Raw genomic sequence first — 13463 nt, forward strand, 5'->3', positions numbered from 1 at the left:
GATGCTGTGCTGAGGCTAAAGCCAATTAGTGGCTGCCTCTCATCCCAAAGCAATGGAATACTGTCATACTGTGCCTGTAAACAAATAGTTAAGGGTTAATGTCTCTTTTACCTGTAAAGGGTTAAGAAGCTCAGTAAACCTGGCTGACACCTGACCAGAGGACCAATAAGGGGACAAGATACTTTCAAATCTTGGTGGAGGGAAGTCTTTGTTTGTGCTCTTTGTTTTGGGGGTTGTTCGCTCTTGGGACTAAGAGGGACCAGAGGTCAATCCAGGCTCTCCAAATCTTTCTGAATCAGTCTCTCATGTTTCACAATTGTAAGTAATAGCCAGGCAACGTGGATTAGTTTTATTTTTGTTTTCTCAACTTGTAAATGTCCTTTTTTGCTGAGAGGATTTTATCTCTGCTTGCTGTAACTTTGAACTTAAGGCTAGAGGGGGTTCCTCTGGGCTATATGAATCTGATTACCCTGTAAAGTATTTTCCATCCTGATTTTACAGAGATGATTTTTTTTATTTTTCTTTCTTTAATTAAAAGCTTTCTTTTTAAGAACCTGATTGATTTTTCCTTGTTTTAAGATCCAGGGGATTGGATCTGGACTCACCAGGAATTGGTGGGGGGAAAGGAGGGGAGATGGTTAATTTCTCCTTGTTTTAAGATCCAAGGGGTTTGGAACTGTGTTCACCAGGGAATTGGTGAAGCCTCTCAAGGCTGCCCAGGGAGGGGAAGGTTTTGGGGGGAACAAGAAGCAGTCCAGACACTGAAATTTCTGGATGGTGGCAGAGTTAACAGATCTAAGCTAGTAATTAAGCTTAGAAGTGTCCATGCAGGTCCCCACATTTGTACCCTAAAGTTCAGAGTGGGGAAGGAACCTTGACAGCTGTGCTGAGGCTAAAGCCAATTAGTGGCTGCCTCTCATCCCAAAGCAATGGAATACTGTCATACTGTGCCTGTTTACCTTCCAGAGGATTCAGATAAGAGAGGACATGATAAAAGTATATCACTAATGATTGGTAGAGATGGGAAATTGAGGACTTCTTTTCCCCTGTCTCCTAGAGCAAGGGGGACAGGCAATGCAACTGAAAGCTGGCCAATTCATAACTGAAAAAGGAACTACTTGTCCACACAATTAGCCTGTGGAACTCACTGCTACAAGATATCATTGAGCCCAGGAGTCTAGCAGCTTTCAAAAAAACTCTGGGCATTTATAGGGAGAACAAAACTATCTAGAGTTAGTATAGGAAGTATTTAAACAAATAAACATGAGTTTTAGAAGGGATCTAAACCCTTCTGTTTCAGGGCATAAACCAGCCTCTGTTGGGGGGCAGGAGAACACTCTTCCTTGGGCAGGTCTGGGCTGTCCCCTCTTGGAGACAGGATACTGGACTAGGTGGCTTATTGGTCCCATCCAGTCTAGCAGTGCCTGTCGCTACTGTCTTCTCCTACATTAGTGTTGAAGGATTGCTAGCAGGGGGCCAATTTGACATGGAGGTTCTGGCAGACCCTGCTCCCCTGCTGATGAGATGTTACTGCTTCTCCAGAACTACTGAATTAAGTCACGCTGGTCCTTTATTATTAATTACACTTGTAGTGTGTCTGCTGCATCAAAGTCTTATCAGAGAAGAGGCAGCTTAAGACGCTGGGAAAGGCGTTTGATAGTTAATATCCAGCATTGCGTGCGTTTTATTCCATTCTTCCATTTAATGGTAGCTGACTGCATTACAGCTGAAATTAGGCCTTTTTTTAACAAAATTGGGTCCTTTAATCTGAGTGCCGTTAACTTGTTGAGCTGATGGTTTGCTGCCTGAGAAGTGAAGGCAGTCTAAGACCAGCCCTAGTCTAAGACTAGCCCATCTGGGCACCATACAGTCCGGGGCCCCAGTCCAGAGCTCGCCTCTAGACCAAGGATAGTGGTACTTGGTCTGTGGTGGGAGCGCTGAGTGAAAGGGGTGAGCCCAGAGCTCTCAGGGAGCTGTGGCTCCGTTCCCAGCAGGAAGGAGGCTCTGAAGATGGCTTATAATAAGAATGATGATTAATAGGGGTCTGCCTGTCTCTTAAGGCCCTTTGTTCAGGGCTCTCCCGTGCAGAGATTAACCCTCGCAGCATGCTGGTGGGGGAGGTCAGATTTATCCCTGTTGTACCGGTGGGGAACCTGAGGCCCAGTGAGTGACCTGAGGTCCCACAGGATGTCCATGCAGAGCCAGGCAGAGTTCCCAAGCATCCACACTCCCGGTTGGAGAGCCATGAGAACACTCTCCCTCTGGAATGGCAAAGAGGTACAGGAACAATCCTCGTTTAAGCCATGCTGCAGCCTGGAGTCATTCCTTGCTTAGGGATAGTTGTGCTACAGGACAAGTTTTCCCTACCTAGTAGCCTGGTTCAGGGGTGCTGAGTTCCAGCAGGCCCAGAGGCCAGTGGGTATTGGAGCAGGGAGGAAGCTTGGGGAACACCTAGGAGAGAGAGTCATGCTGTCATGGAGAGACAGCTATTGGACTGGCTTTGAAACCAGCTGTCACCCCCAGCGGTGGTAAAATGCTGAGAAGCTGCTGAGCCAGTCCTTCCACTCAGGTGATGCCAGCCAGTCCCTGTCCTCTGTGAACCTCCTGAAAGCCCATCCCCAGGGCTGAGGCTGGCACTGGACTGGGCGGTCCAGTCAGGCGATTAGCAGCCTTGAATTTACAGTGTCAGGGATTAGCATCTTAATGGACTTTACTGCAGCTCACATCTGCTGATAAAGGAGCAATGTGGTTCTAGCAGGGATGGGGGATTCCAACATTCATTTCTCATGCTTGTGGCAGGGACTGAGGTGTATTTTATCAGTACCACAGCTGTGCAAATCCCAGCTCGGCGGCCAAAGCAAAATAGAGGAGTTTTCTCATTATATTCCACTAGGCTAGAGAAAGTAAAGGTGCCCCCATGCCTTTCCCTGCTGTTACATCAAACAGCAGCCTCGAAGGAGCAGTGGACAGGGATAATGCACAAGGGGATGGTCCTGTGCTCAAAGCACAGTACTGGCAGCAAGGACTCCTGGGTCCTGTTGCTGACTCTGCCATTGATCTGCTGTGTGAGCTAGTCACTCAATCTCTCTGTGCCTCAATTTCCTTATCTGCAAAATGGGGACGTCACAGGCTAAACTCAGCCATGCTCCTGAAGGGCTTTGTTATCTGGGGTTGTATATTGCTGCCCAGCTGAGCACTGTATCTGTCAGTCTCAGATGGCAGATAGCTAGAGTGGGATTCATATGGCGGAGTGTAGAGTTGTTCGGGGAAGGGTGTAAAGTGAGGAGGGCTCAGGCAAGAGAAGCTTTCAGATGTGCTGGCTAGGCTGGTAGATACAGTTGTGCCCTCCCCCCCAACAGCAGGAGTTTCTGTTGAGTCAGGCTGAGCGGGAGCTGCTGTGATGCTTTCAGTCAGCATTTCACCTTCCCACGTTTGTTTTTGATATTGTTTTGTTTTTAAAATACTCACGAGAGTAGCAAAGCTGATAACACGCTACTGTAGAGCCAGGCACAGAGCTACCACAGAGCCAGTGGCTGTGCCAGCGTCCCCTCCACAGCTCTGTCCCTGTTCTGTGAATCTGACCTGCATTGCAGCCCCTTCTGCTACTCTGTCCTACACCTGAGCCCTCCCACAGCTCTGCCAATGCCCCTCAGGTCTGGCCTGCTGTATCCCTACCATTCACCTGAGGGATGAAAAGCTAATGATCTGAAGCAATACTACTCCCCCGCAGCCCCACCATGCCCACCCTTTCCCCTGCCTGGCATGTTCCATACTGCTGCAAACCAGCTCAGGAGCATGAAAGTATGGCAGACCCAGTTTGTGGAGTGACAGCTGGCTCATGCCAATGACCCTGCAGTTCCAGCCATATATTCAGCCCCTACATAGCCCGGCCTGTTTGGAATAGCTGCACATGAACAATGGGGGTGCTGGCTCCTGGGCCTTTTTCCCAATAAAATCGGGGTGTGCTCCTTCAAGCAGCAGTTAGGTATGGAGACTGTTTTATATGGGAGCCATATTCTACCCTGATGACCTCAGAGTAATTACAGCTCCAGTGAATTGGCCTATTAAGTCCAACCAGTGCTCTAGGGGGAGTAATGGTGCTCTCCTCCTTCCCCCTTCCCAAGGCCTTTTTTTCATTTTTTCTTTCTTTCTAAGGCATCAGAACGCTGCTGAGAAGGTGAGAGACCTGATAGCAAAGTTGCAGAACACCCTCCATCCTCTCTCCCTCGGCCCAGGAAAGTGCATGTCACAGAGAGCTCACCCAGAGCTGAGCTCACATGCATGTACACACAATGGCTCCATTTGCAGGGAGGGCCATGACCCATCCTCTGCTCAACCGTTTTCTTTATCTGTTCTTATTCTTATCATTTATCTCACTGCGTCCTACCAAACACATTTGACACATTATTATGCAATGGTGAAGTTAAACCATGGGTTCTTAGCCTGGGGGTTACGACTGGGGTAAATAGATATCAGGGGGTTGCAACCACCCCGCCCTTCCCAAATTGCAAAATAGGAGGGGCATCCCAGCTGGATGAGAGGTGGGACGGAAGGTGCAGTGAGCCCTGGAATGGTTTGAAATCAATCAGTGGAAAAGGTTGAAAATCACCGATGTGGACAATAGCAACAGATTGCAATGGCGGCACCTATGCTGCATTATTACTATTAACTTAGTAGCGTAGATATAACATAGCAGCTAATTCATGTACACTTTGATTTGCTATATACCTAGGTATCCACAGATATGGGCTGTAGGTGCTGGAGATCTAAAAGACCTACTAGCTCCCATCAGGACAGAGGCTTTTGGCCAAAGGGCTGAGGGTCAGAGCTTTCTCAGCAAGGGGCAACCAGCTGGTCAACATGCTACTACTGAAGATCAGAATGAGCCGGAGTTGAGTCATCGTCTCATTCAAGGGGTCTTAACTTAATCACGGAGCCGCAGCATAGCTTAGCAGTATTGCTCGTGGAAGAGAATTACTGAGATGAATCCCGTCTGAGAAGGCAGCTTCAAACGAATAGCTCAGTTCTGGTTTCAGCCATGCTGTGCTGTCACCCTTAATTTTGTATCTGGTGTCAAAATATCACAGTGCTGGGGGCCACTGGAAATGCAGATGGATTGGAGTCGATAGAGGATGTGTCACACGCTAAACTGCCGAGAGAGAACAAGTGACTTGTAGCCAAATGGTCAGGAAGAATCTAGCAAACTAAATAGTCTGGACAGTAATACTCAACCAACAGCACAGAAGCAACATTCACTTTCAGATACTTGGAAACTATTTACCAAGAGTCATGGTAGATTCTCCATCACTGACAATTATTAAATCAAGACTGGATGTTTTTTTTTTAGAGTTGCTCTGGGAATTATTTTGGGGCCGTTCTTTAGCCTGTGTTATACAGGAGGTCAGACTAGATGGTTGCAATGGTCTCTTCTGGCCTTGGAATCAAGGAATCTGTGAAACTCATTGATCATTTTATTCTTCGGGTTGCAACCATGTGCAGTTTCATCTGTCTCTGGTACAATTGTGCACCAAAGCCACCTTTTCATAGCTAGACACTCTAGCAATCAAGACACCAATGAGATTGTTATCCTTTGCATTAGTGGTCTCGGAAGAATATAGGTGTCAGCATGTGTTTGTTTTGTATCGTGGCATTCGCTGCAGGGGGTAGGGGATTGAAAATGTGGCAGTTAGAAGGTGCAAACCATAAGGGATTAGGTCATGACACAGAATGAGACAGATGATGCAGAAATCAGTGCCCCGGGTCACATGATGTGCAAAGGTCTGATTCCAGTGAGGTTAAGCTGGAAGAAGGGTGATGTGACTGTCAGACCCCCTTACATCACAGATCCATTCCTTGTGCGTCTCTGAGTCCATGCTGCTGACATTGCTGACAGAGACAAGCATTGGCTCTCAGGAGCCCTGCAGAGTCCGTACAGCTCTGAGAGTTGGGGCTGGATGCCTCAAGTATCATCAACCAAATTGTCAGCTGAATTCCAGCAGCAGAATCCTAATTTCTGATGGTGATGTAGGAGGCAGGCAGAACAGGGCTGGCTGTTCAGATCCTGGAGAGGGTTGGCAGTGATTGCAGTTTGGGAGAGGCGCCACAAAATGTTTGGATGCATAAACTCAGTAAAGCTGAGCGGGAAGCCAAGGAGAAAGGAGAACTGCACTTCCAGCAGGCCTTCCCAGATTCAGATCCCATCCTTGATTCCCTTTGCTTCCTGGCTCGGGGCACCTCAGACATGAAGCACACTCCCTCAGAAGGGAAGGCACCAGTCCCGTGGGGTTGAACTACATCAGAGCTGCACTCCTGCAAGCAGCATAGCTCCTCTCCCTAGCGGAACGAAGCTGGTGGAGAATGAGCCTGGTTGAGGGAGGTCAGTATAATGACTTGGTGCCCTGTGGCCTTTTGGCGCCCAGCTCCCTGCCCTGCGTTGTCGCCAGGTTGTGTTCAGGGTACAGCTCTGTTACACACCCTGTCTCCCTCTCCAGTCATGTGATGCAGGAGGAGAGCTGTGATGATATGGAATGTGGTCAGCTGCCTTCAGACGCTCTCCGACAGGTGAAAATCCAGCGTGACCCCCTCTACGGCTTTGGTTTCGTGGCCGGCAGCGAGAGGCCAGTGGTGGTGCGCTCGGTAACAGCAGGTATGTGCTTGGCTCACAGCCGCCTTGGGGAAAGGGGCTGTTCTGTGTGGAGCAGATCAGACAAGTGGGAAGCAAGGAACAGGCAAAGGAGTGGGAGCTGCTTGGCTGGGATGATACTGCCATCCTGCCTGGGGTATGGGTGCTGCAAGCTGGGAGCTGGAACCCTCAGGCAGATGCTGGAGTGCAGGGTGGGAGGGCTGTGAGTGTTGTAGTTCTCTTGCCTGTAGCTGACAGTGGGATAGAGGCTGGGGGGAATTGACTGTTAAAGGCAGGGGTCTTCAGACACACAGTCTGCAACTGACAGGATGATGTCTGAGAGATCTTGGAAGTACAGCAACCATGCCCCCTCCATGCCCTGTGCCCCCGAGTGCCTTGCCCATGGTGGAGAGGGGGCAGTGGGTAGAAGGGGGCCTCATACTGCCCATCAGCAGCCACAGGGTCTGTGGCAGCCAGGACCAGTGTGAGCCAGCCCCAGCCCATGCTGGCGAACAGGGTGATTGAGTTGCTTGGAGCTGAGTGAGGAGGAGTGATGGAGAGCATCCACTGAGGGGAAAGAGCAGAACCCAGGAGGGCAGCACAAGAGGAATGCAGAGCACAGACAGGTGGCAGAGCAGTTGAGGACATGGGGGGCACACAACATGCCACTTGTAAGTGGACACCAGCAGCGCCATGGTTACCTGTCCCTTCGCCAGATCCAGGGGAGTTTTCACCTCCAGGGCCCCTTCCAAAAGAATCTCTGCTGCTGCTAAGTCAGGAGCTGCAGGCACAGCAAGTCCCCTGCCATGCCATTGCGAAGGGTTCTGGGGCAGGCTGGTGGAGGAAAGTGGCTACAGTAGAGCCACAAGCAGAAACACTGGATGGGTTACACCAAGCGGGTTGGTGGAGGAAGAGAGCATGGAGTAACTGGGGAAGCCAAATCCCTTCTTTCTGGGATACCAGTAGACACATAGCCAGTTCCTCCCGCTGGGTTTCAGCCCAGTCTGTGACCGGGCTCCTGGCCTTCCCAGCCCAGTTCTTTGAGACGTTGGAACTAGTCCCTCTACATGGCACCGGTTTCTCGTTGAACAACAGGAGCAAGCCACATAGGAGGGTTATTAGATGAGCCACTGCCTTCCCAGTACGAACTGTGTGCAGGCCAGCCAAGCTGAGAAGAGAGCCCCGTCACTGGGCTCTGAGAATGGCGGGGCCTGAGGCCTGCTCCCTTCATTCCAGGCAGCACAGAGCCCCATTCCCCTGCTTGCTCCCCCTCACCAAGCTGAAACAGGGCACGCTCCCTGCTGCAGGCAGGGACTCTTAACATCTACTCTCCTCTCAATGGCAGGAGGCCCCTCTGAGGATAAACTCTTGGCAGGAGACCAGATTGTGGCCATAAATGATGAGGATGTGAGTGAAGCCCCCAGAGAGAGATTCATTGATCTGGTCAGGTAATGAACTTCTCTCCCACCTCATCCTGGGTGCAGGGGAAAGGGTGGGCAGAAAGGGGTGTTAGCACTTACATCTCTCAAAGGGCTGGAGGGGACCTGATCACTGGCAGAATCTGGGCACCGCTGCAATGGAATTTGCATGGCTGCAGCCTCAGCAGCCACTTTCAGGTACTGCCGTGATCAAACTGGCCCTGCTGGAGTCAGCACTGGCTCAGCACTGCTGTGAGGAAGCGCACCCTGCCAGAGAATGAGTTAGCATGAGCAGGGCAGTACTGTGGGGAAGCCTACCCCACTGAAGGCTGGCACTGACAGGAAGTTTGTTTGATTAACCTTCACCCACACCACACGCTTGTCCACCTAAGTCATTACCCTTTCTGGCACCCATCCGGCTCTGAGGGCTATGGAGCCGCGGGAGTTTTATATAGGTCAGAACACAAGTGAGACTCAGTTCCTGCTGTGCACAAAGCTCATCCAGGAACCCCTCTCAGCAGTGGCCTGAAACCTGGAATGGGTCCCTGCTTGCTCTCTGGAGAAGACCATGACTGAAATCTGAAAGGCAGAGAGCTTTAGGAGAGATGTGATTCAGGCTGGTATGAGGGAGGGGAACTTGGCCCCTTCATCCTATCCCATTTCCCCACCAGCTTGCCTATTCTCTCAGCTCTGGTGTCAAAGCTGGGAAAGACCCAGGTGCTAAGAGAAGGATCTTTATTTCAGCAGGGGAATCCCCAGCAATCCTCACTCCTTTGAGCCCTGCCCAAGCCCAGGAGCCACACCTCAGACAGTTATCCACCTGGACTGTGTGTGTTTCAGAGCAAGTCATGCTGGGCTCTGGAATAGCTGTGATTCTCTAGTTAACAGTCTATTCAATAATATCTCTATAGCAGAGTAAGAAACTACAGAGATCCAAACATCTCCAGCTGGCAGAGATGTTTGCAGCAGCTGTATGAGGCATTGCCAGCACACTTATTACCTGGTACATAAAGCTGCTGTAGGAGACCGAGACAGTCTGAGCCGCTGGCTGGGGAGAGAGTTTGCTGTCTGAACTCTCAGCCAGGCTCTTCCAAGTGGTGTTTTCATCCCATCGTTTCCATACGTGTCCTGTGTTGTGGGGCTGAGAGTAAACTTGTCCATTAACCTTCCCTCCTGTCCTCTCTCTTGTAGGAGTTCCAAGGACTTCATCATCCTCACTGTGCTGCAGACTCACCAGGTGAGCTCCGGGAGCCCCATGCTCTTGTAACACAGGGCTCCAGCTCTGAGAAGGCAGACACAGTTTGCTGCAGGGCTTGGGAGGTCTGAAATCCAGGCCTATGCAGATGGCCATTGAACTAGGATGTGACCTAGAGAACATACGGCTGCTCCATCTAGGTCACACTGATGCTTCCAAGAGAGAAGCGCGGTTTTGCGGGGAGCCAGTGAGCCTACAGGGTAAGAGCACTAGAGTTTCCCCTTTGGAGACTTGATCCTATGTTCTGTGATGGCCCCAGATGAATACGCTCAGCCTCGTTCTCAACCAACCTTTGTCCAAATCCCAGAAGATCATCGTCCAGTCTGATCAGAGGAGCAGGATGTGCACGATCGAGACCCAGGAGAGGATACCAAGGGGCACTGCCAGCCAGAATGAATTGGCTGGGCTGTAGGGGCAGGTGCTGCAGGTCAAGATTGAGGGGCATTGGCTGGGCTGTAGGGGCCCAGGACTGGCACAGCGGGGGCAGGTGCTGCAGGTCAGGATTGAGGGGCATTGGCTGGGCTGTAGGGGCCCAGGACTGGCACAGCGGGGGCAGGTGCTGCAGGTCAGGATTGAGGGGCATTGGCTGGGCTGTAGGGGCCCAGGACTGGCACAGCAAGGCTGAGCTCTGCAGGTCAGGATTGAGGGTCATTTCACAACCCTCTGGGGAAGCTTATCCAACCCTGCTCACCCTCACCATTCCTGGCTTTCAGCACTGATATTACCTCTTCCGTACTCACTGGAATTTATTACAATTGGATAAAATAATCCAGGAATATTCTCCAGGCTCCAGCATCCCATCTGAGGGAGAGGATCTCTCGAGCTCTCCCATCTCCTGTGGCTAGTAAGGCCATGAAATGCTCTCTCCATGAGAAGGAATAATAAAAATAAAAAAGTCCCTGGGACGACTACACTCCCCAGGCTTCCTGGTGTGTATTACAGAGCCACCAGTGATGCCAGAGGGAAAATATTTGACTCTTCAGCCTCTGGGAGATCTAACAGCAAATCTCAGCCTGGTGTTTCCTTTGCCAGGGTGACCGTGCTGTATTTTCCTGTGTCTCATCTGGACCTCTCCTGTGCCTTAGTGATGCCTGGATACAGCAGGGGAAAGGGCCGTTCTTTTTAAAGCATTCTCCAAGTGGCTGCTCTGACTGTCTGCCCTGAGTAGCTTGCAAGAGCAGAGGAAGCACTTACATATTCCAGCACCGTATCTGAAGCCAAAACTCACTGCAGTTAGAAAGGAGGGACCCATCCTACCACCAGGCTACAGCTGTCTTGAATGGCATTTAGGAATGCTGAGCACTGGGGAGCGCATAGCTACTGCAGGACTAGCCTCCCCCAGCAGGAGTCTTTGTAAGGGGATAGCATAGGAAGCCTGACTGGGGTGGAAGGAGGAGAGCCTCCTTCAGTGGAAGTCTGTGGGGAAAGTGGTACAGCAGTGCTGGGCGCCTTCCTGGGGTTCAGCCATAAATGCACATCTGGCATGTTTGTGGTCAGGCCCAGGACCCCTGGTGGACTTGGCGTGATGACACCTGGTGGGAATCCCTTGGAGAAACAGAGCCACTGAGCTCCCTGATTCCTCTCGCCTCATTTGCATGCCATGCTGCTGGAGACTCTGCCCAGCAGTGACGGGTGCTGGCACTGAGTGGTGAAGTTGCAGTGGAGCGCGAAGAGCCCGTGGCTGTGGAACAGATTGAACTGTCATGCCACCAGCAGTGAAGACAGGATGTCATTTCTGCTTTCCCGAACCTTTTGATCTCGGTGAGAGAGAGACGTGTGAGAGCCCCTTCCATTCTCTCCTGCTTTCTTGCTCTCTTGAAAGGAGGGTGCCACTGCCCAATGCTGCTCCCTAAAGAATGGAGTGAGCGCTGGCCTCTGACACAGCTTTTCTCCTTCCTCTGGAAAGCAGCTGGGTGAGGCAGCATGTTAGCCCCAGGCCAACCGTCTTCAGACTGAAACCTCAGACACCCACAAGAACGGCTCGCACCCTGCAGCACACCTTGAGAGAAGTGCTGTGTGCTGGTGACTTGTGCCAGGCTGAGAGCTCCAGAGACCCAAGTCCTCTCTCTAAAGACCCAGGGCAGCACAGGCCCAGAGTGGATAAAAATCAATTTTTTTTTTTAAATTTAAAAATAGATTTTTTAATTTAAATCAGATGTTTTAATTTTGTCATTTACATTATAATCACTTTTTCTTTTTAAAAATAAACCTGTTTAAAATCTAATCTGAATTTTACACAAACTGTATTAAAAGCCTACATTTATTATAGTCTCTTAAAACATTTAAATAAAAAAACTTTGAGTTGAAGGCTGTTTTTCTATATAAAGAAAGAATCAGGGGAAACATCTAACTTTTGAGATCAAGCTTTATAAATATGGCACAACAGTAGCGTATTAAGGGCTTTGTTTGTTTAATAAAAATAAATTTTATATACTGTTTTTTGTGCTTAATTAAATTCTAGTTACCATTCTAATACAGCTTGAATCATGAGAAAAAACAGAGTAAATAAGCAATATACCATATTCTATCAGGCTAAAAATGTATAATAAGAATCTGGAAATATTAAGCTAGATAATTGCTTAATTAAATGTGTATAGTTGTAGTGTATCCTCGTAGGTAGCAAAAAGATGTTCCAAATCTAGTGTAAAGACTCTAATTTAGTTTTAAATCAATGTTTTAATGATTCTATCAACCAATGAGAATGCACATTTCTTTAGAAATAACTGAAGTGCAAATGGAAAAATTGATTTAAATTGATTATTTAAATTGAGGCTTTCACCTTGATGTAAATCGATCCAACCTGCGCAGGCCGTTGCAATGCAAACTTCTGTCTCCTACCCCTGACAGTGTGACTCCAGACCAGGAGAGACCACCAGTAAAGGCAACACAGATCGGTAGCACTCCAGGGTTTCGTCCAGCCTGAGAGCTGTGCCAATAACTGAATTTTTTTTTTTTTTTTGCTTCACTGGGTGTTCCAAAAAATCAAGAAAAAAAATTATTTGGGGTCAACCCAAAATGAAATTTTTTTTTAAATTTTTGGCAAACTGAAAAGTTGAAAAAAATTCTTTTGTGTCTAAACTAAGCATTTATAGACTCATAGACCTCAAGGTCAGAAGGGACCATTATGATCATCTAGTCCGACCTCCTGCACACTGCAGGCCACAGAATCTTACCCATCCACTTCTATAACAAACCCCTAACCTATGTCTGAGTTATTGAAGTCCTCAAATTGTGGTTTGAAGACCTCAAGCTGCAGAGAATCGTCCTCATTTTTAAGCTATTTTTAAACATTTTGGGGTTTTTTTACAATTGAAGTAAGTTTCTAAATGAAAAGTGGTTAGAATCAAAAATTCGAAACATTGCAATTTTTTCTGAATTTTGTAGGGATTTTTTTTTTCTGAATGAAACAGTTTGGCAAAATCACCACAATTTTGCAAAATATTTCAATCAACCAAAATCTGTACTTTTTACGAAAAAAGGTGTTGGCAAACAGTGTTGCCGAGCTCTGGTCCGTGGGCCTGTGTGCTGAGCCTGTGAGGTTTTAGTGCCACAGTGATGCTTGTGAGGAGGCCACCTGACTACCAGGCACTGGAACGAGACCACCAGACCATTTCACATGGCCATCACCGGGCAATGCGATTCACTCACTAGCAGCCTGGACTGTATTTAGGAACCAGTGAATTAGATGTGGAAAGCCACATCTGCAGCTGGTGTCCGTCAGCGCAGTCTCACTGACTTCAATGGAACTTCCCTGATACTCTGATCCAAAAGCTTCAACTCTCTTCCTCAATCAGTCTCTTCTGCTGCCACCCAGTGCTTGCAGACTCATACATTGCTTCTGCCAGTGTGCCTTTGTACCTCCCCTCCCCTCTCCACACAGGTTCCTGAGGGTTCTTGATCATCATCAGGCAGATGGAAACTTAGTGGGTTGTGATGATGACCCCAGCTTGGGGAGGTGGATGGGACATAGACACCCATCATGTTGTTAGTGCCTCCAGCTGGTAGTGGGAGTGCACTGCAGGCATGGATCCATGACTGCTAACATGTACCAGGTGCTCTCATTCACTGTGCTGTGTGCCTCACCTTGCTACTACCAATGCCATAGACATGTCACACAGACGTGAGGTTTGTGTCGGATGGAGCAGCCCAAGGCATGCTAACTGGGCTT

The 13463-nt window shown here is 49.1% G+C and overlaps 1 protein-coding gene across 2 annotated transcripts in view; it reads left to right on the plus strand.

The window, feature by feature from the left end:
* The window catches only part of FRMPD3 (FERM and PDZ domain containing 3), an 87731-nt gene that overhangs the window by 23100 nt on the left and 51168 nt on the right, over window positions 1–13463 (plus strand). For both annotated transcript variants that reach the window (XM_075068720.1, XM_032772195.2), the window contains exons 2-4: window positions 6492–6646; window positions 7968–8070; window positions 9232–9277. In XM_075068720.1, coding sequence (XP_074924821.1) covers window positions 6499–6646; window positions 7968–8070; window positions 9232–9277 — 297 coding nt within the window. In that variant the 5' untranslated portion in view covers window positions 6492–6498. The remainder of the gene's footprint in view (window positions 1–6491; window positions 6647–7967; window positions 8071–9231; window positions 9278–13463) is intronic.

Source organism: Chelonoidis abingdonii, chromosome 8, assembly GCF_003597395.2.
Source record: "Chelonoidis abingdonii isolate Lonesome George chromosome 8, CheloAbing_2.0, whole genome shotgun sequence".
Classification (NCBI taxonomy): domain Eukaryota; kingdom Metazoa; phylum Chordata; order Testudines; family Testudinidae; genus Chelonoidis; species Chelonoidis abingdonii.